This window comes from Thunnus thynnus, chromosome 15, assembly GCF_963924715.1.
Source record: "Thunnus thynnus chromosome 15, fThuThy2.1, whole genome shotgun sequence".
Taxonomy (NCBI): Eukaryota; Metazoa; Chordata; class Actinopteri; order Scombriformes; family Scombridae; genus Thunnus; species Thunnus thynnus.
The window spans coordinates 4633119-4657033 of NC_089531.1; the positions used below are offsets into that span (position 1 = coordinate 4633119).

The 23915-nt window shown below is 40.0% G+C and overlaps 1 protein-coding gene across 1 annotated transcript; it reads left to right on the forward strand.

The window, feature by feature from the left end:
• The first annotated feature begins 5224 nt into the window (after positions 1-5224).
• On the forward strand, positions 5225-20605 carry LOC137198117 (uncharacterized). Its single transcript, XM_067611776.1, has 5 exons — positions 5225-5298; positions 16806-16972; positions 17821-17916; positions 18049-18216; positions 19541-20605. Exons 1-5 carry the CDS (start codon positions 5292-5294, stop codon positions 19709-19711), a joined length of 609 nt encoding a protein of 202 aa, XP_067467877.1. The 5' UTR covers positions 5225-5291; the 3' UTR covers positions 19712-20605.
• The last annotated feature ends 3310 nt before the right edge of the window (positions 20606-23915 follow it).

The window sequence follows — 23915 nt, forward strand, 5'->3', positions numbered from 1 at the left end:
ACTTTTTTGGCATCTATATTTTTGCTCCTCCAAGTCCAAGAAATGAGTCTTTCCAGGCTAACAGTCAGCAGCAGCATTACAAAACACCTGATGGACTTCCGAGCAGCATTCAGAGACTGCCGCATGTTTCTCCTGGCATCTGAAGCAGAAAGTTTGTAGCTATTTTTGACATTTATCACCAGATGTGACGTCCAGGAAACATAAAAACTCCTTAAAAAAGAAGAAAAGAGATGAGACATGAGCGGAACATGTAATGTTTTGAGTTATTATGGTAAAAAATAGACACAAATTCGTGTGAAAAAAAATAGTGAATCAGAAAAAGTAACATAACTATCCAAAGAACGTTAGATGAGATCAGAGGCATGTCGGGGTCTCAGACAGACCACCCCGCATCCTCAAAAAAAAAATTCCACAGGAAGCACTGACATGCCAGTTACTTCAGCCTTTGCTTTGATTTCATGCTTCAGTTATTGTCTATAGAGAGATCTGGCTGTTGCCTGGCTGCCATGCTGAATTCCTGCCTAATGTGATGGTTAAATTGGTGGCAGTTTAGTCTGTGAGGTAGAAACCAAGCGGCAGAAAGTTTGATCCTCCAAGACAGTCAATCTGTGTGAAAGATCTTTAGAGCAGTTGCTGGCTTGCAAAATTGCATGTTTGGACTTTTTTTTTCTGACTATGCTCTGTTGTCATCAGTAATGAAAATAATAAACACCTTCAGCAAGGCTTTCAAACTTTCTTTGTGGTCATATCAGATTCAATGAGCAAAAACTGCATTTGTCAGTCATTTGCATGCTACCTCCCCCGCTCAGCCATTCACTGATGCATTCCTCACATTCCTCTGCTCAACAGAGGCCAGAAAATAGAGAGAGAGAGAGCTAAGGGGATGGTGGAGAGGAGGGGGGGGATAAAAAGTTGGAGATATCCGGAACGTGGGTGGTTGGGGAAATGATGACACAAGTGGGCTTGACAGTGAAAACGACTATTGAGGACAAGCCCCCCTCAACCCCTCCTAACACTCACACACAGCGCAGTCATTACCCCATATGGCATTATCTTTGATGACAAAAGAAGGGCAAGAGACCGTTATGACGTGGTTTCCTTTGTTTCCATGCATCATTTCTGAAGAAACTTTCACTGACACAAAGTTCAGCAGTTCAGCATTTGATGCCAGACGCCACCAGTCTGATGACAGGGACATATACGTAAAAAATAAATGAATAAAAAACTGGATGAGGTAGTATATTTGATGATTTGATTTCAGGACGCAGCTCTCATGCGTCAAGTGTTACATATCCTGGTGGGAGGAGGTATCACTATCAAAAACATTTCATAAGAAGCAGGAAACTAGTAGCTTCTTGGAAACTCTGCTACGTCATTCCTCTGATGCAGTTTTCACCGACTGAGGGTGCAGCTTTAACAGAAGCCAAACCACTGTTCAATAATTGAAGTGAGTAAGGTAACTGATGATCCATTTACTGCGTTTTGAGCTGACACTGAGTGAGTAAGTAATGACTTACTTGGAGAATCTTGGGGAGAGTTCTCCTAAAATTTCCACTTATGCACAACAAATCTGCAATAACAACAACTCAAAACACCTGGTTAATCACTTTCAGCGCTCTTATAGCGTCGTTTTCCCACCATACACTACCTGCTCAGCACCAAACGGCAAATAGATATAGTTGTAACTGCTTAGTGGTTTTTACGCACATTTACGAATCATCCTCCGGAGACCGGGCCCATTGACTTGTGTCCTCTGTACTGGACATTTCGCTCACACGCATCTCCTTTTAGTCTTTTGAGCTACGCTATCAATCCCTACTGTATTGTAAAGAGAATATCCTGGGCTTTCTAGTGATATGTCATGTGAATGGCTAGGATGCTGGGAGCTTCCTCTTCCTTTTCGTCCAAAACATAGCACACGACATAGCAGCAGGCGGCACATTTTATGGAAAGAGGAGAAGTAAATCAAATATTGTTTATCTATTGTTTTTTTACTATGGTAATCATATATGTTCTTGTGTATGAACTTGTCAGGAATTACATATTTAGTTTTGCGAGCAGTTTAAGAGTATTTGTTTTATGAAATAATAGCCCTTTATGAATGTCAGTTATAGTGGACACCAAGACCTGATGAATAAAAACCTATTTATGTACCCATAACACAGTGTGTAATGTAGGGAAGAACTTCAAAGGCGATTATTGCTTTGCACTTTTCATTTATTACCTATTTTTTACAACCTAACTTTGTGGAAAACAGAAGGGGAACAACAAGTTATGGAGAGTCTCTTGTAAGCATTTTGCACGTGTCAATAGCTCAGCTTTATCTCCCAATTATGGGAGTGATGTCCAAATTGGGAAATTTAGTGGACTGTGGACTGTTACGTCCACTGTTAGACGTAACAGCGGAGCAGAGGAGAGAGACTGAGATAGCGATGTAACCAACCTGCCCTAGGGTACCCCCCAAAAAATACACAAAAGAACAATCACTAGATGTCTTAAGGTGAGACAAAAGTCAATTTGAAAAGATGGGTCTTCAGTTGCTTTTTAAAAGCTTCTACATGTCTAAAGGAAGAGAGTTCCCCAGTGTTGGAGCCAATACTTCAAAGGCGCGATCACCTTTTGTTGAAGCTGAGAGGATTCTTTAGCGGGTAGTTGAGGGAGATTCAGATTTGGAGCTGTCAGATGATGAGAGAGATGAGGATGAGTTTGAACCTGGGATAGAAGAAGAAGATGGTGAGGAAGAAGAGGAAGATGATGCAAGAGCCTCAGATGAGCAGACAGGGATAAGCAGGAAAGACATTGTCCTCTGTGGGCGAGGAGTAGCACGTATGTTTTATTCAGTTCCAGTAATTAGCCACTATTTTGATATTCATGGTAACAAAATACAATTAATTATATTTTTACAGCAGATGGACAATTCCATTCCATTCCACTGAAATGGTCCTGTGGTCCACTACAGTGGACATTAGGGATGTGCAGAGAGTCCAGTATTTGTATTTGTATCTGTATTTGTTGAGGCAGCAAAATGATTTGTTTTTGTATTTGTATTCAAATAAAAGTGGAAAGAGGCTTAAAAATCCTGTTTATGTTTTTATTATGCTTTTAATATGAACTTTTTCATGAATAAACTCCCTTCCGAAGGAGGTCCCCACACCGGGTCTCGAACTGGAATTTCCAAGATCATAGACGACTGCGCTGACTACTAGGAAAAAACTTTACTCATCGCCTCATTGCAGACAGACCTCTACCTATTTATACACCCATAGCACAGAGACAGCACAGTGTGTAACATGTAGGGAAGAACTTCAAAGGCGATTATCGCTTTGCACTTTTCATTTATTGCCTATTTTTTACAACCTAACTTTGTGGAAAGGAGAAGAGGAACAACAGGTTATGGAGAGTCCCTTGGGAGCACTTTGCGTGTGTCAGTATCTCAGCTTTATCTCTGAGGGAACAACCCCAACTCCAGGAGTGATGTCCACATTAGGAAATGTGCATCATGTAGCAGGTGGATGTGACTCCCCTTGTTGAGACCTGCTGATGTGTCAAAGCGGAGCATGTTATGGTATTTGACATGGCTTTTTTTTTTCTTCCAGAATACAAATAATTTTTAAAATATTTGAACGAAACAAATATTCTTAAAAAAAAAAAAACAACTCACTATTTGTGCTTTGCCGAATAACGTATTGTATTCAGGCACACCCCTAGTGGACATGCTGCAAAATTAAAAATAAAAATACATTCTAAAAAGTCTATAATAAGATAAGATGTTTAGATAAGACAATAAGATGTTTTTTAAGCCCAAATACATCAAAAACTGTCATGTGAAACCCAGCAAAAATGCTGAAATGCAAAAATGATGTCAATGCACAGCATCCTGGGAGAGGCAGGAAATTACACATTGACGTAAAAGCGGACAAAGAAATTGGAGGGAAATATGGCAACATTTCATCATAAAAATCTCTTTTGAAATGCTTTAAACATTTAAGACTGTTGACATGACAAATTGAGCTTAAACAAGCAACCTTAAACACAACAAGAACCAGTTTATTTAAATCTATTATATCCATGGATACATGATAGAAACAGAAAGTTTTTGTGCTACAGAGATGACTTTCATGGAGTGGAAATGACACAATGCTGAAGATGCATTACAGAGAAAATCCTTTGAAGAGTAAAGTCTAAACTCTGCAGAATGTCCCCTTAATTTCCAGTAAACAACTATGACTGTTTATGCCGTTTCTTTAGCAAGGAAATCGTCCAGCCAGGAAGTTATAACTATTATATTGTAATGAGATGTAAAAGTCTCCGTTGTTTCAAACTATAGAAATTCCACAAGTGCAAACATGCAGTAAAAGGGGCGAAAAGTGGAAGTGAGAAAATTTTTTTCTTGAGTTATAGTTTGTTTTCCAAGTCTGTTTCATCAACTTTCAGTTCTGGCAGGAAGCCATGCTGAGAGATGCCCAGTATAACCACAGACCTGTAACTGGTGGGGCAGCTGGGGGTCAAGAGCATATTCAGTGTTTGCTCTTAACCGTCTAGTCGGAGGAGGAGGAGGAGGAGGAGAAACGGTCTTTGTTTACTTTACTTTATCATCTGTCATACATTTATTATTAATGGACTGTGCTGCTGTCGCTTCATTCACACATTTTTCCCCCCCGGTTTCAACATCTTTGTTTTTTAAATTTCTTTTATAGCAAATATGCACAAAAAAAAAAACTCAACAAGGAAGAAGAGAGAAGACTATATAAGAGGGTGTTGTCCAAAACTCTATTCATAATCTGAATGAAATGTCTTTTCTCCGTGTTGCCACTTTCCTCCTCAGAGGAAGAGTTTTCATTTTATTTATGTGTGAACAAAAGACAGAGAGAGTTTTATATTTCAAAATTTAATTTGGCTGAACAAAAGAAGAAAGTGAGGTTTTTACTTAAGGCTACAGAGAGAAGGAGGAGGGAGAGAGAGAACCGAATTGCTCAATTTGGTAATTTTATTTTACTTTTTTAAAAAATTTTGATTATGATTTACTTGATTCAGAATCATCTCAGCAAACAAAGAAATTTGAGGCTTTTTTTCTCAGTCTGGTGGGGGGGGGTGGGGGGGGGGTTGTCCAGTGTGGGCGTTGATGCTTGAATGGCGACGACGATGGCTGATGACTCAGGTGATGTGTCATACTCTATGCTATAAAAGGGAACTTTTACATTTGTCCACACACACACACAAACACACACACAGTACACACACTGGACTCAGAAGGGTTTTGGAGGTTTGTTTACTACAGCGGCAGCAGAAAGATGAAATGTAAGTTTGTTTATGGTACTTTTACAGCCGGAGTAAAGATGTTTAACAGTGTTTGTGTGTGTGTGTGTGTGTGTGTGTGTATGTGTGTGTGCGCGTGGAGGAGGGGTACTTTACTACACGTGGTCTTTCAACCTGACTGAGTGTGAGAGAGAGAGAGTTTGTGAGTGAGTGAATGAATGAATGAGTAATTATATGACATTGGTGGCTGGCAGACGTTGTTAGTTTCAACTTTAAGTGTTCAACCGTCATAGAGTTGCATTTGAATTTCAAAACAACGCGCTGTTTGGTGTCAGGTTGGACTGTGATTGGCTGGTTCTGTATGTGTGTGTGTGTGTGTGTGTGTGTGTGTGTGTGTGTGTGTGTGTGTGTGTTAGGGATTTCACCAACTAGTCTGAACTTGTCATGAATATGATTTTGTCCAGCATCATCTTTTATTGTCAATGTTAAAATGTATTTTCTTGTATATTGAGTCACATGTTACAGTATTTCAGCTTTGTTGTTGTAGTATTCTCACACTGAATTTAAATTTGACTATATAATCATGTATATACTGTGTGGGTTCATGCCAGCAGTATCCTGTCGGGATCAGATTACAACGCAATATTTTAATCTTTGAGATGATGAGGTAATCATAGAGGCAATCATAGAGGCAATCATAGAGGCAATCATAGAGTCATAAACTGTTGTCATGTCATGGCAGATCACTATACATGGTGAGCTCCAACCAATCGTAGCTTGCTGTCTTTTACAGCATGTGTGACATACATCGGTGTCATCTGACAGCACCGTCAGCAAATGTTTGTGTATGTATGCACAGTTTAATGAATGAAAGGGAACCAGGAACCATTCATGCTCGCTCGGCTTTGAAGGTAGGCAGCATACTGCACATATGTGTAACGTCACACCCACGGGTGTTGAGTAATGCTTCTGACCCAACCGTGATAGGCTGCCATGTTTACAGTTGTGCTCTATTCTCCAATTGGTCAACGTCACAAACACCTCATAGAGGTTGCCAAACTTGGCGAGAGAAGGTGATAGAAATTCTGTCAGGCATCCCAGATGCTGGGTCATGTGATCCACATTACATTTTAATTCCTAACGCCTCATGTCTGGCGGGTTTGGCAATGATCAGGCTACTATCTTGTAGTCTGACTTAAGTCATACATAACATACTGTATCTGTATGTCTTTTTTTTCTTAATTTTTTTTTTTTTTTTTGCATTATCAAATCAAAGATGGTCAGTCGACAAGTATTAAGCCAGTATGTGAAATATCACATGTGTGTTTGTTTGAGAGGTGAAACACACTTAGTCCGGTGGGCAGACAGTGATGTCATTATTACACATCATTAGGGCACTTACTGTAATGTAATTTGCTGCACACTCACTGTCCAGGGCTAGATGATAGATGTATGAAGAGATTGATTAATCAATAAGGTACAGTGAGTCAGATATGTTGCCAGTGTGTCCCAGTGGTCAACTGCGGTACTGCAACAAAAAAAAAATTCACTCCGATGATATAAGACACATCCCCAAAACTATTGACAGTACATCTTGAAGTGCAAAAATTGTTTGATTTAGATTTTTTAAGTCATGACGGTTTAACGTTTGTAAAATTTTCTCCTAGAGAAACTATATTTTTGTGTGCGATGTCATGTCAATGTAAAGACTATAGGCTCAGAGTAGTACACTAATGAATAGTATTCAGTTCTTGTAATAGAGGAAAAAAAACACCTGACACATTAACCAGATTCCAGTGAATGATGCCAGCATGTTCACTTCCTTGAGTGATGTCACACTGTCCGTGTCAAGCCTGTTGATAATATATAAGGAGACAGGAAATTGCAACATGCATAAGTGCACATTTGCAGAAAAGCAAACGTCCATCTGGTCATTTACTGCGTTAAAAACTTTCAGTAATCTTTGAACACACAAACAAAGAGAGTTTTCATGACAGTGCAGGCTGGCTTCTGCATTTCCATGTGACTGTAATGTAATTTAAAACCAGAGTTATTGAAATTATATACAATTGCGCCACTTTCCAACATGCCTAAACATGATCCCGATCATCTGAGGATTCACAGATGTCTTCTCTCTCGTTGCTGCCAAAAAAACTCTCCTGGTTTTCTGCCCAAAGGAGCAAACAGAACAGAAAAACTCCAACTTTGGCTACTTGGAGACACTGCAACAAGCTGTAAACACCATTTTGACATAAAATAACTCAATATTCACTCTCTTTTTAGCATTTTTTTTTGATCTCCTCTAACTCTGAGGGGAAATGTCTGTCTCTTAAGCTTCTAAATGCTCCACTGTGTTTACCAGCTATTGTAGCAAACTTTGTCTGTTTGCAGAAAGTAGTTGCTTGCTACTAAAAGAAGCTAACAATTCTGTAGAGCTGAGGGGAACTACAGAGGTACAGAGGCAATTATTCTTTGTGGGTTTGTCATTGTAAGCTATTTGAGCTGTTATATATGATAATCATTTCATAGATTTCATATTTTTCTCAGCTTAAGAAGCAAGTCTTCACATTGCACTTAAAAGCCTATTAAATATGGTTCGCTGCTTTCTGAAATACCATGCTTAAAAGCCAAACATTTTACAGTATACTTGTGGTTTACCAGTTCCTTGAAAGTTAAAGGTTTGTTGGTTGGCTTGGTTGGTTTCGGAGGAAGTTGTCAGGGCATGGACGGGGCAACTAAATTCCTGGCAGACAACCGCTCACCTCTGTTTAGAAGTTCATCGGAAGTTCTCGAGGCATTCACCGTGTCAGACAAAAAAACACAGGAAACTCCAATGTTTCTGTGCAGCGTCTGACTCAGCAAAAAAGGGACATGAACTAGAACGGAAGCTGTGGAAGTGAGTGTGTGATGTTTTGCGTGTGTGAGTGAGCATGTGCTGATGAAACGACCTGCTAAATACATCAAAGTCGGCCGATTCATTCTGCTTCTTAGGCAATTTTAATATGAGCTGTTATGCTGTTGTAGCGGTTTGCTCTGCCAGATAAGTGACTGTACACTACAGTGCTGGGGGATGTTTTTATACTTTGCTGATGTCTTCTTCAGTAATTTTCCAACAGCCATAAGAGCTTATTCCAAATGTCTTGTTTGCATCCTTAGCTGACTGAAAGTTATTATGAAGCGAACATCTGTTTGTTGTCATTTAGGGCTCTAATGGGATTATGAGTGTTTATGAGTTAAAGTATTGCTCCACTTTGGAGGCGGAAACTCTCTTACAGCTGCAGTTCAACCACAGTTTTTCACGCAGAGTGCAGAAGTGAAAGGTTTCACTTCCAGATGTTATCTTACATCACCTCACCTGAGCTCTGCACAGCTGTCTGCACTAAAAATGTTTTCAGACAGACTAGACTCTGTCATTTTTGGCTGGGAATGACTGTGTGACTCACAGTGAGACACATATCATACAATATTTATTTTCCGCTGTATAGGAGGAATATTTTTTTTCAGACAACCCATATTCCAAGTCCTAGAATAAGAAGTAGACATGATTTTTAATCAGCTGTTCATGTATCCTGTTTACTTTACCAGGCTGCAGCTGCCATGTGACCTTGGACAGGAATAAACAAGTGAATGAAATGAATGACTGAGGGGAAAAAAAAGCCTCGACAGAGATTTTAAAACAAAAACAGGAATGACAGAGGACTCTCAGTAATGTGCACGTGGACAAAAGGGCCTAGATGCATGTTATGTAGACATGCTGATGTGTGGTATGATATATATATATATATATATATATATACTGTGCTACCTGCAAAGTGGAAAATATACGTTATGTTTATGTCACACAGTTTACTATCCGCCTACAAATATGATAGCCTGACTTACTGCAGAAATTCTGAGAAGCAACTGTCTTCCTGTCAAAAACGTGGTATGATTTTATGATATACAGTTCTAGGAACTCTGACACACAAAGAAAGAGCTTTTCATCCATCACAGGACAACTTTTGGGTAGCTGTGACCCTCTGAAAATCTCAAAAATACACCTAATTACTTTCTATTTCTATAAAAAGACAGTAAGGTAAAATAACACAATTAAAATATATTGTAATTAAAGCATTTACGGCACTCGAATGCAATTTGCTTCGTGCCTCTTCTCTCTGAATATTTTAAATGTCCAAAAAACGTGAACTAATGCATATGCAAAATAAAAGTTCTTTATTTATCTCAAGAAATATATTTTTTAAAATCCTTAAACAGTCCTTAAATCACGCGACCATGCTTGTTCTTATATAGCTTTCTTGGATCTAGTGGCTGATGTATGATGTATGTGTCTAAATAATCTTAACTCAAGGTCCACTTACTAACTTTTTCCTAAGATTTTAAGACCATGAGATGCCGTTTTCATCAAAAATTCGCATAAATTCTGCTTATAACGCTGATTCGATTCTGCTGCTGTTTATTTGAAAAGATACTGTAAGTTTTTTTTTTTTAACACTAGGTCTGCATGAATCCATTGTGACACCTTTCTTAGATATAAATAATTAATAACATATAATGAAATAATATCAATCATTCAATTAAATGTGGTTTTCATACAGTTTAGTGCCATTCAAAGTGCTTTACAGAAGACTGACAAGCTCATGATAAGAAATATAAATGTGAAAGTAAAACAAAGTATATCAATCATATATAAATTACAAATCTTCTTTAGCCATTTTCAAGGCGTGACTATGTCAACAAAACAGCTAATAAATGTACAAAGAGGAGGGAAAATAGAAACATTGGAAGGTTACATGAAAGCAGAATTAATTCTATACTCAATTATTAATGTTAATGAAGATAATGTATAGTTATTAACATTAAATTGTTCATTTTAAGTCAAAGAGCCACGACTGCAAGCAATTACAAAGTTTGCTTTTTTTCCCTTCGTGGTCGGGATTTTCCTCGTTGTGACCTTTGATCGTGAAGAGCCATAAAGCAGACTCACTGCTGTAGGTGTGTGAGTGGTAGTAAAAGTGTTTAAAGTGCACTGTGTCAGACTCTCATGACAAAGTGCATGTTTTCCCTCTAAAGAGTGCAGCCTGAGGCGTCTGCCCGATGATGTCACCACACAGAGATTAATCTGACTCAGACCGCTGCGCCAGCTCCCCTCTCCTTTTCCAACAGGAGGCCCAGAGCAGGCTGGGAGAAAAAAAATCCCACAGCATACCTCTCATTCCTTATCCCTGATCTAACACTAACAGACAGTTCACGTCTTTGTTGCTGTGGGTTATGGGTTTTTTTGAAGTTGCAAAGAGCAGCGGATAGATTTACAGACAAGAGCTAATCTTGATTAGAGTGTTTTTTTTTGTCCTTCAATAGAGTCCTTCATCATTGATTAAGCAGTTGAGAAGAAAGCTCAAGAGGCCAAGACGAAACAAACAACAAAGCATTGAAGGGGAATTATTCATTTTCAGATTGATTGAAACAGTTCAGGACGAAAAGACAAACAGATGACAGCTGGGTGATTTTTCTCCCTGCACTTAAACACAGGGTGAGGCAATCAGACATAGAGCGCCATTCATTTACTGTATGAAAGCTGCTCACACAGCTCATACGCCAAAATAATCAACAAGTCTTTATAGTTCAACAGCAAAATATATTGTTAGTCAGTGCCTGTCAGATTCAGAGTCATTCTTTAGTGTGTAGCACTCAAAACAGGGTATAAACTAGCAAGAACAGCACAACAACACAAGTATTCAACCAAACCAGCCAAAAATCTTGTATCTCTTTTATAGAAGAAACCCACACCAGTTGTATTTTGTCTAATTAAACCAGTGTGAATAGATGGGCTTTGTGGTAAAGGGAAATTTTGACTGTTGAGAAGTCTACGGTATCAAAGCCAGGCCCTTGAAGCAGCGTAGCCCCGTTTAGGAATATCCCATCGAAAAGCTCCGGGAGATGGGGTGGTTAACCAGACGTATATTTGCCAAACCAAGCACTTAGTCCTCTCCCCTTACAGTGCTTTCTCTTGTAAAACCGAAAAGTACTGTTTTGAAAACACCTCTGATGAATCATAAATCTCACCTTTGTGTTGCTTTTCCAAGAAAGTTTTCGAGTGCAACGTCTTCTTTGCCTCATTACTGCTCAGGCTGAAGGGTGGAAAAACACCCACTGGTACTCGACGGTTGGTGAGAACTGTGGTCGTAGGGGGTGTTTCTCCCCCGCCAAATAGCCACAAGGGGCAAAAATGAGCAAATTTCATTTCTCTGTCTGGGACAGTTCCGCACTTGACTCAAAGCAGTGGTTCCCAGCTATTTTGGTTGGTGACTCCTTAAAGGACTGGTTCACAATATTTGTCTTTATTCTGTCTTAAAGCAATAATGAGGAGCCCAAATGAACATTGACATTTTTCTTGTTGTGATCATTCCTCCTGTTCCTACTGGCCATTAGAAGATCCATTCATAATGCACTTACAGTGTAAGTGATGGGAGCAAAAATATATTTAAAGGCTTATCTGAAGTTAATATGAAGCTTCAGCGTCCAAATGAGTCAAATCAAGTAGATATCTTTCAACGTTACAGTCTTTTTAGCTTAACTTTTTGTTACTATACTTCCAGCTCAACTGTCCGAGGAAACACAAAGAGGGAATTTGATGCTAAAAAGACTGTAAATGTAGCAGATATGTGACCAACTCAGACTGCTGAAGCCTTATATAAGCTTCACATCGACTTTTAAATACATTTTTGCACAAAATGACTGTGGACACACCCTGGATTTGAAGGGGATTTTTTAATAGTCAGTATGAACAGGAAGAATGATTACAGCAAGGAAAACTTCCATCACTGCTCATATAAACACCTGACTATTGTTTTAAGACAGACTTGAAAAATTGTGAAACTATCCTTTAAATTAAAGCAACGTCTCTTCATCACTAACTGTGTACATCTACCAGTTATGACCAGTTTAACTAAAGAGTGACATTTTTCCTTGTTTAAATAATTTAATTAAGTCCAAACATTAGGACAAACTCAATAACGATAATTGTGAAGAACTTTGTGTCGGAAATTTATTTTAACCTTTCCTTGCTTTTTAATCATCGTGCAACCTCTAAGATTTATACACAACCCCATGTGGGAATCTCTCCCAAGTATAATAATTTTATTTTTTCTTGTTGTTTTGACCCTCATTGTCCTCATTTTTGATCACATTGTACTTGCCGAAAGTAATTGCTAACATTTGGGGACGTCTGAAGACAATCAGACATGCCTGTCGTAAACAATCCGACAGTTTAGCTTCTATAAACCACTTTATTTAGGGGTAAAACTGAGAGTGAACACCCCTGAAATGTTGGTTATAATCATAAAGGTCAAAGTTGAATCATTAAGTTGGTTTGTAAACTCTGACGGATCTTTACAGTGGACAGTTTTGCTTTCGTAATCTCATCCAAATAAGTTTGGCTAACCTGAGGGTTTGTTTAAAACCTGTATGACCGCCTGAGTGTTCGTGTGTCTCGACTCACTGTCACTTCTTTTCACCGCATGCCCATACCTCTGTAATAAGGTTGGTACTCTGTATAATGTTATTACACGTAGGCGCAGTGGCCAAACCTACAAGAATACAGAAAGACCCGAGTTGTAGAAACAGAGCAGAATTATCCTTTAATACATCCGTCCACCCTGATCTCCTCACCAAGAGAGTGTGAAGCCGTTTAAGAACGTAATGCATTATCCATCTCTCAACAGAGACAGTTATTTTTCACAGGACCACAAGATCTATCTTGTCAAGAAAATGTAAACATCAGCTGTTTTTAGCTTGAAACTAATCTCATAAACGAAAAAACTCCCTGTTGGTTTTCAGATGGAAAATTGTGATAATTATGTTAAAAATGTGAACTGACCTGCTGTAAACATTTCCCCGAAATACAAGATATCACACTTTTTAGAAATCGTTATGTCTATTTCCTCCACCTACACACACATTCAACCACTAAGTGCGCTAGTCTAGTCTCTGACCTATTTATGTGTGAGACCTCGTTCACACCACAAACTGTCAATCTCAAATCTGAGCTGCTGCTCTTATCAGATTTTTCGAATGACTGTTCATGTTGGGATCACAGAATACTATTTATATCTGATAACAGAATGAACTGACAGTGATGCTAAAAAACAGTGTGCGCAATGGTGTTAAAGAACGTATGTTCCGCTGCATCTTTAAAACAAGGTTACAGTGCGAGCTGTTGGGCTTTGGATGAATTTCTGCCATTTCCCAAATACAAATCTAGTTGTGTTTTTTTGTTTGTTTGTTTTTTGTTTGATCCCATTGTTATGTTTGCTGTTGTCTGTGTTAATTCTCCTTAGGAAGGCACCTTAATTCATAGTAATATGTCAAGTAAATGGTGTAAGATTTCTAGACCTGCAATGACCCATCTTCAAAAAATTAATCTGCAACTCTTGATAACCAAATCATCATTTCAGTTATTTTTCAAGCAAAAATGCCAAAAATTTCTGGTTCCAGACTCTCATATGTGACAATTTACTGTTTTTCTTTGTCATATATGACAGTGAATTGAATATCTTAAGGTTTTGGACTGTTAGTCAAACAAAACAAGCAAAGTGAATGTCAGGTAGCTAGGGAAGTGGCGCAGGGGTAGGTAGCCAGAATGCAGGGAGCAAAGGAGGTCGTGCTCAGGAAGGGCCAGGACATGGGGAACCAGGAAGATGGTGCACAGGCAGATGGCCAGGACACTGGGAGCCAGGGAGATGGCACTCAGGTGGAAAGTCTGAGGCCAGACAGGGGCAGAGCATAAGAGTCCAGGTAGACGGCCAGGGGGCTGGACAGAGGCAGAGCCATAAAGTTCAGGGGGACGGCCTGGAGGCAAGACAGACAGGTGAAGTCGCTCGGGAGGGTGACCAGGGTGCAGAACAGATGGCAGAAGATGCTCTGGAGGGCGGCCGGATGTGAAGAGCTTCACTGGTGGTTGGGCTGCAGGCTGGCAGCGAAGGCAGAAACCCTCTGGAAGTTGGACTGCAGGCCAGAGGCAATGGCGAAACCCTTCAGGAGGCGGGGAAGGCGAAGGCTGGGCGGCGACGCCACTGAAGAGGATGACGCTGCAGACTCGGGGGACGCTGCAGGCGACGCCACTGGGGACGCTGCAGGCGACGCCACTGGGGACGCTGCAGGCGACGCCACTAGGGACGCTGCAGGCGACGCCACTAGGGACGGTGCAGGCGACGCCACTAGGGACGCTGCAGGCTCGGGGGACGCTGCAGGCGACGCCACTGGGGACGCTGCAGGCGACGCCACTGGGGACGCTGCAGGCGACGCCACTGGGGACGCTGCAGACTCGGGGGATGCTGCAGGCGACGCCACTAGGGACGTTGCAGGCGACGCCACTGGGGACGCTGCAGGCGACGCCACTGGGCACGCTGCAGGCGACGCCACTGGGGACGCTGCAGACTCGGGGGATGCTGCAGGCGACGCCACTAGGGACGTTGCAGGCGACGCCACTGGGGACGCTGCAGGCGACGCCTCGGGGGACGCTGCAGGCGACGCCTCGGGGGACGCTGCAGGCGACGCCACTGGGGACGCTGCAGGCGACGTCACTGGGGACGCTGCAGGCGACGTCACTGGGGACGCTGCAGACTCTGGCGGCGACGCCACTGGGGACGCTGCAGACTCTGGAACGGGGGGCCGGCGCAGCTCCGGAACAAGGGATAGCTGCGCTGGCCCAGCAGGGACGGAGGGTTGCTGCACGCCAGCAGGGACGCTGGGGAGCAGAGACTCTGGGGCGCTGGGGGGCGGAGACTCTGAGGCGCTGGAGAGGACAGGCCAGGTGGCAAGGTGACCCAAGGAACGGTGTGGTCATCTGCGTTGACGACCAGACCTCTGGTTGGCGCTCCGAGGGCCTCCCAGAGCCAAGCGGGTGCCCAGGTAGGGGTTTTGGGTTGGTGCTGGCTCAGGAGTGGCAGGCTGCTGGCTAGCTGGCTCCTTGCTAGCAGTCTTAGATGCCTGATAATAAAAGTACTTCAGCAAAGTCATCTGAGCTTGAATGTCCGGAGTGGAAGCCGAATGGCAGTGCTGGTGGTTGGCAAGCTTGGAGGCCTGTCTGGCTGATCGAGGTCCCCCCAGTGCCAGACGGGTTCCTTGAAAACAGTTTGTCTCTGCTGGGTACATTACTGGTTGGATCGTTCTGTCAGGCTCGGGGAAGCAGGAGTGGACCCAAACGCAGAGGCCAGAATGCAGATATGATGAAAAACTCTTTTAATAGTGGATGGTAACGGACAGGTAAACAGGGCTGAACAGAACTTGCAGAAGGAACAACACAAAACGATCCAACCAAGACTGAACAGAAAACCAGAACTTAAAGAAACTGAACTAACAAGGAGATGAGGTGCAGGTGGGGAGATGGGTGGAGAACTCGAGAGGGGAATGTACATACAGGGAGCTGATTGGCTGAGGACACACAGGGAGCGGGGCAGGGCTGACGAGGCTAACACAGGGCAGGTGTGGGAAAGACAGCAGGGCATGGCTAACGAGTCCAAATGCAGGGCAGGTGTGGAGGAGTACATGAACACATAAGGGAAACAGAACAAAAACCCAGAAAACAAACTCAATGCCATCTACACTAACCCATCCAAAACCAACCACAAACACAAACCCAAGCACACAACCCAACAAACTAATGATTCAGTCCTCTAAAACCCACCACCCAAATCATACAAGAAAACCCTATGAACCGAGGGACTAAACAGACGTGCAAAACCAGGAGACCCCACAGAACACAACATAAGACCAAAAAAACACCCAAAGTCCAGGCAAGATGTGACACTGAAGACATCACTGTGGCCTCTTAGACATTGTGAATGCAATGTTTTCACTATTTTTCGTTAGTTGCAGCCCTAAAGCTTTCCTTTCTGCCTTGGCAGATATAGACAATGATGATGAATACAGCTGTGCGACACCCATGTGGTCCCGATTTTGGTCGGAAGCAAAAATATGTTTCTATGCAGCATTTTCTGATGCAGCTGATTCATGAAGAAGACAGAATCTGAGTTATTTTACTCTTAGCTCAGTAGCAGCTGTGTGTGCAGCTCAATGTTACTCATCATTCTTTTATAAATAATGTTGACTTGATGCTAAAAGTTGAAGAACTGGCAAACTTCTTTTTTTTCATTAGGTAGATTGATTACCAATAACATTTATCTACAAAGGAGTGTGTAAGCAGCATGTTAGCAGCTTCAGTCCTCCGTATGTGTGTCTACACAGGATGCATTCAGGCAGTATTAAGTGTAGGTCACCTACATTTTGGCAGCTCTCAGAGTCTAACACACAATCAATGTGTTTACTTTGATAAAAGTGGAAAGATACGCTTCAGACGTGTGAGACAAAAGACTGAAAAACGCTTTCTGCTTAGACACCGTGTAATGGTCAAAGACCTCACAACTACCATAGCAATGAGAGCTTGATGCATGGTGAAAACACTTTGACAACTGCAATTACAGAAAAGACAAACACATACAGAAATGCTGCAAGTTAATTTTTTTTTTTTTATCTTTTTCTTACCTTTGCAGTAATTCCTGACTTCACCCTTTGTCTTCTCCACCTTCTGCTTTTGGCTGAGCTGTTTGTGCATTCATCATCTCGTCCCACCCAGAATGTCTCCATCTGCAATACGTTTTCACAAATGATCCATCAGGTGGACAGACTGACGAACTTATCAAAAAAGCTCCATGACTTGGTAAGATTTCTCTGCACTCTCCTTTAATTTAAAAGCTTTACTTGGAAACAGTTGAAGAGTCACTTTTAATGTTGTATGATGGAATGTTATACATTGATTTGAGCAAATCAACCTTATATCCATAAATGCATCATGAAATATCTTAAATCTGTACAATTACACAGTAACCAAAAGCTTAACAGCTAATCTTTACACTGTTTTTGTTGAGTAGAAATAAGTCTTTTGAAAGTAGCTTAGATTACATCTTATGTTGTATATATGGAGCTGCAACTAAAATTTAAAATCATCAATTGATTATTGATTGATTATTTTCTCAATTTATCGATTACTTGTTTGGTCCATAAAATGTCCAAAAATGGTGAAAAATGTTCAAAGACAAAGTGACATCCTCAGATGTCTTCTTTGAGACTAAAGAAGCCAGAATATATTCACATTTGAGATGCTGGAATCAGATAAATTGGACCTTTTTCTTAAAAAATGACTCCTGAATTAATTGATTATGAAAATAGTTGGTGCTCAATTTACAGTCAATTAACTAACTGCAGCTCTAATACAATCACTCAGTAACTTGAAGTGAATACTCAACAAAGATTTTCTTCATGGTTTTTGGTTATTTGTATGTTAGGCCTTACAATACATATATTTATACATAAAAATTTAATTATATACTTATGTATGCATTTAGTTTTGTTAGTCATGATTAGTCCTCCATACAAACACAAACACTTAGAGGACAGGCTGGGAAGGGTTCATCTTACTTGAAGAAGTCTGTTTATTCATCAGAAGTACTGATTTAAGATGGAACTTCCTCTGACATTTTTCTTCACCTCTGATTATATTCCCAACAGACAGATGATGAACTCATAAATTTAATCGGTATGGAAAACAGATTGGGTAGTCTTCCTCACATGCAACAAACCGCTGCAGATTTCAACTCAGTGAAGGTAATGTTTCTGGAATCAAATCATTCATTTTTGATTTTTTTTTTTCACAACATTTGGTTACTGTAGAAACATTTTGTAAGTCAAAGTCTGTCTGAAAGTCTGTCAAACTGTGTCTATTTAATGTTCCCACAGATGAATGAGTCTCTCTCCCAGCTGTATGTGTACACTCAGTCCTTCAAACTGCATGTTGATTGGTTGAAAACAGCCAAAGAAAATGTCAGTTTGTCCTCCCAGTCAGTTGATGGCACCATCACTCACCTCCTGCATCTGTCCACCCTCACCAGCACATTTCTCCACCAGGTGAGAGGACCAGTATCGCTTATTGGTTGGGTTATATGGAGGACAATTCCAGCCAGAATTAAAATCAAAATAGAAAATGTAGAATTACAAATAAAGATAATTGGAACATAAATCAATAATACATATAAGAAAGGAAATTAAATGTTATAACAAATGTGATAAATGATAACAAATTAAAATAAATTAAATAAAATAAAAATGGGAATTTAGCATAAACTGAAATGCTTGAAAATGGTAATAGACCCATAATGAAACCAAAAAATACATTTTACCAGATTGGAAACAGAAACATTCATATTAAAAGTTCATATTAAATATTTATATGTAAATGTGTAGTTAAAAACAGATTTAATAAGATATTTACCGAGATGGAAGGAAAAATGTATTAAGGCATTTTTAAAAAGCAATTTGATAGGGCGTCTGTTGTCAATAATAAATACAGATATTTTGAACAAACATTACAGTTGAAATTACAGTTTAGACGTTTAAACGTATTTGTTAGCAGCTTAAAATGATGACAGTCTAGGAATTAAAGTCATTTGCTAATCACTGCTAATCAGTAAAAGGTAACAGTCGTCCTCCAGTCACAGTATATGTTGCACCATCATGTTATTTGTTTTTCATTCTCCATTTTAGAACATGACATTTACTTTGGTTCAGCGTAATTTGGTTCACTTTCTTTCAAATGTTTTTTTTTTTATTGAGAAGCAACCTTGTACCAGTAACTTATAATACAGACACATTATGCTTCTTTTTTTGCATATATAACAACCAACATGCATACATACACAGTACAAAACTTAAACTGGGGACAAGTACAACAGACTCATAACACCACCCCTCAAAACCACTCGTACAACGTCTTATTCCCCATGGTGTCGTCTAATATACACAATCCATCTCATTCTTCCCTTCAAAGTGCAAAAGTAGTGGTTGCCAAACACACCATTGTTTGAAAGACAATGCCAATACCTCGTCCCAAATATCCCCCAGTATCTCTATACCTAAATCTTTTCCCCAGTCTTTTATAATACCATCTGTTTCTCAAAACTGGGGAGGTGCGTTTGGTTATAAGAACATAGTACAGCTTCATCTAAATTAAATGTGATAAAATGGTGTGAATGCATAACACAACTGTGGTTCATTTTCAACCTCTTAGCCTTTCTTCTCATGCTTTTCTCTTATCAATATTCTCTTCTTTACCTTTTCTCTGCAAGTATAAGGCTTTATTTTAAGTGTTATTACTCAACTCTGTTGTGTTAATTCCTTTTGTTCAGTTGAGAATCATCCCATTAAAACCAAACTGTTTTCTCTCTGTCTTTAGATCAATCAGGAGGTGCCTCAGCCGCCGTCTCTCTCCCTCCCTGTCGTCTCCACGGCTTTTGATGTGCTCAAGTTCTCCGTTGAGATCTCTGAACGGTTATCGGTCTTCTGTCGCTGGTCAAAAAGAATGTTACGGTATCTTCATAGAAACTCCCAATGCCCTAAACATTAAGCCCCCACCTTTAGCAGATAAGCCACCGCTAATGTCTTACTATAAAACCGCCGTTAACTTAGGTGAGTTTGACACATTTCTTACACATGCAGACATTGATATCAAGGATGCAACAGGTTCTGATCTGACATATTATTACAGAGTTGTAACTGTTTCACCATGATATCAGAGAGATGTTGAGTTCCAACATCTCTAATGCATTATGGGCATTGTAGTGTGCTGTTTACACTGGTGTAGGCTGTCATCTTAAGGGTGATGCACATTTTCAGTTCTATATTTATATTCTGGGGCTCTACTGGAACATCTTTACATGATTTACAGTTCAAAAAACTCCTTATTTATCTATTATTTATATGTATGCAGCCCCTCAGTTCAGCCTTTGTTGTACATGATTGAGCACCAATCCAGCTAACGAGTGGCTGTCTGTGTACATGTGTGACTGATCTGATGTCAGTTAAAGGAGGATGTAGAGGTAACTTTGAAAAGGCAGGGCACCTCAAGTTTTGGAACTTTGACCATGTTCAACATAGACCTCTAACATTATAACAGTTTAAAAATAACAAAAATCCCCAAAAATCATTATATGTCCCCTTTAACATCAGAAACAGAAATCAAAGAGAATGTTGTACGTTGCATTTTACATGTAGCTTTTTTTTTTTTAAAAAAAATGTGTAGTGCTGATGCACTGTGCTTACCAGCGACCCTTACTCTCCTTGAGATTGTTTACATTCACAGTGCTTCATAGTATTGATCTACTCATGAGCTAGGGATGAGAAAATGTGGGAAAAAAAATAATATTTTTCTACTGTTATTGTTTTGTTTTGTTTTTCTAAATGTATTTAGGTACTATTTATGAGCTTTTTGTATTATGTATGACAGATGCAGGCGTCTCAGTTTTTTCTATGGGTAATTCGTTATGTAATATTTAATAATATTAATAATAAAGTATTGTTATACTGTAGTGAAATTTACATTACCAATCGTGTAATGCATATTGTGTATTTATATACTATTTAATTTTGTTTCATTTTTGTACGTTTTACTTTAAGTTATTAATAAAAATTTTGCATTGAAACAAAGTGTGGACTCCATGGTGATTAATACAATCTTTACACCAAATCAGTGATCCTGTAATGAGGGATGGAAATGTCCAGTCTTACTCCAGACTGAAATATCTCAACGACTATTGGATGGACTGTTATCTCATTTTGTGCAGATATTCATGGTCCCCAGATGATTCATCCTGATGACTTTGTTCCATCCATCCATTTTCTATACCTCTTATCCTGGTTGCGGGGGAGCTGGACCCAATGTCTCGTCATTATCGGGTCAAAATTTTAATGTGGCCATTACTGTCACTTTTCAAGTGAAGTCTCACTCTGAAGGGCAGCAGTCTAGTGTTGACAAATATGCCCATTAAAAAGCGTAAAAATAGACATATTACATATTGATAGACAACTCCAAACCTCAGTTTAAATGGCAGCTCTCAACTCTGAGCCGTGTGTGTAACTTTGAAAGGGAGACTGTCCTCCCAAGAAAAACAATAGAACAAGTCACAATGTCAGTCATTTGAGAGACAGATGACATCCAGCGGCCATAGTAATTATGACCCAGAGCAGTGGTGCAGTTGAGATGTTTAAATTGACAAATTTCCTCCTTTGTCAGAGAAGGGGTGGATGGATGTTACAACCCAACAGTGGGCTGTTTCCAACTGCAAGTCAGGACAGTAACTACAATCGTCCCCTAATGTTAACTACATGGTTATTATTGTAGCCATGACAATGAAGGTTGTCTAAGTTTAAAGAAGTAGTAACTCTAACCCACAGCACATGTTTCTCTAACCCTAACCATAACCCTAACCATAACCCTAACTTTAACAAAGTGATCATTTTAACCCAAACTGTGATCTTTCCCTCAACCTAACCAAGTGGTTTTTGTACCTAAACCTAACCAGACAAATGCAAGCACAGACAAATGATGTTGTCCTGCCCATTACTGCCGATTGAGTCGCTAGATTAGAAAACGCCCCTATGTGTTGTTCTGGGGTCACATGGTCAAAACGACATACTTGTTCTTTTAAACTGGGGGACTTGTTGAAAGGATTCACAGCTGCCCAAGAAACATTTAGTAGCCAAGTGTCCAATTACGTTTTAGCCCCTTAGTCACTATGTGTGACAAGGGGAGATATCTCCCACACACACTTCTTTCTATATTTATGTAAACCCACTCATATTAAAGCTGAGACTTGGCACTTTAATGTATCCATCATTTTATTTCAAAATGCTGAAGAACAACAATTTTGTAACTGTCCTAATACTTACTGTCTGGACTGTATATGTACCAAAGCACTTCTTATTACAAAACATATAGAAGTGGATCATCAAAACACAATAGAAAACTGTTATGAATTTGCTTTTTTTCTATTTGTTTTAACACCTACAGTTGTGAGTAAAGAGTTTATACATCTCTTCACAACTGTAAAACATTCAGCTCAATAGTCCATACAGCTATGCAAACATACTTAGATGAAATACTGAAAATGTTATTTTCCACTGAGGTTTAACTATCTAAATGAATGACCATAATAGAGCTTCCAGAGCAGCTCCACTTCTGACAAATATCAGAAAACTCCACATCTGCTGCTGAAATGCAAACACTCGTTAAGAGCCGAGGTTAAATGCGTCCACATGGAGCTGTGTGACACATGGGGGGGGGGGGGGGGGGGTGTACAGACCACTGATGTTCAGCTGTATGTGTGAACTGAAGTTGCACACAGCGACTTGCATAATGTCACCGTGTTGACATGTGGCCACAGACAGATGATCTCACACACAGACAGACATTCCCTGTAATTCAATGACACCCCCTCTCCACCCCCTCTCCACCCCCCCAAAGTCTGAGTGATCTTGCAGTTGTATGTGCGGTCACTGCTGGCAGCTGAGATCTGGATCTGTGGCTCAGATGGGGTCTGAGTGTTAGAGGAAAATTCTTTGACTGGATTTAGAAAGAAAGAAAGAAAGACAGACAGAAAGAAAGAAAGAAAGAAAGAAAGAAAGAAAGAAAGAAAGAAAGAGACAGAGTGTTTTGTTTTTTTTGACTGACAGATCAACAGCTAAATATCGACTGGACAACAGGAAGTCGAGGGAACGCTGGAACATTCATCTGTGCTTTCTTGTCTTCACAGCGAAGGGACAATAACTGTTAGTTTTAATTAGCGTCATTATGTCCCCGTGAAATTTCTGCTTCCTGCTGCCAGAGGACCCTGTTCACTGCAGTTAATTATGATGTTCAGTTAATTATCCAATTTTCACCCAGACTTTTGTATCATATACTGTTTTCACCTCAATTTGTGCCACTGTTATATGCAATCAAACTCCTTTTAGTCATTCACAGTCTTTCACATCCTTGATTTCCAGACTTATGGCACAGCCCATGTCTCAGCAAGGTACTGTATAGCAGGCCATATGCACATAAATAATCACTACTTTGACATGTGAGTGGTACTCTACAAAGGGTACTTTTAATTAAAGTCCCCCTCCACTCAAAAATATGTTTTTCTTGCTCCTACAGTTGGATGTTTGAGCTTCACAATGCAGATTGATGTATGTGCAGAGTCTGTTTTCTCATTAAGCTGCTGAAGTTTCTCTGTGCTGTGAGTGCGATATGGAAACTTGAAGCTTCCTGTTCACATACACTGAGACACACTTACAGTGAAGTAGCAGACATCTTGTGAAATTAAATATATTTTCATATTCATAAATACTGGAATCTTTACTGAGGGAGAAGGAGTAGATGCCATTTTAAGGTTTTTGATGTAGCAAATACATTTTTTGTGGAAAAACCATATCAGACACACTTTATTGTTCCAAGCAGAGTACTTTTACATATCTTAATACATGTCTGGAGGTGGTCTTTAAGTTCACTAATAGAGGGTTGAATGTGTTGAAATACAATTTACCATGCTTTGAAGATATTTGTAAAAGTCTTCAGTAATTACAAAGATTATGTCATGTAATTTAGGGAAAGCTAATCCTTAATCCTTTAATGGCGCATGCTTGACCTACATACTCAAACTCACCTTTTCTCATCTGTCAGTGTTCATATAGGCACCTGACTGTTGTTTTAACACAGACTTGAAAGACTGTGAACCTATCCAAGAGGCCCTCATTTCCAAAGATTCCACGAATGCTTAAGAACACACACA

What these genes read in the sequence shown, in the direction of transcription:
- LOC137198117 (XM_067611776.1), top strand. An exon ending in CAAAAAAGCTCCATGACTTG is followed by an intron (nt 16,973 to 17,820) that starts GTAAGATTTCTC and finishes TATTCCCAACAG; the next exon opens with ACAGATGATGAACTCATAAA. An exon ending in CAGATTTCAACTCAGTGAAG is followed by an intron (nt 17,917 to 18,048) that starts GTAATGTTTCTG and finishes ATGTTCCCACAG; the next exon opens with ATGAATGAGTCTCTCTCCCA.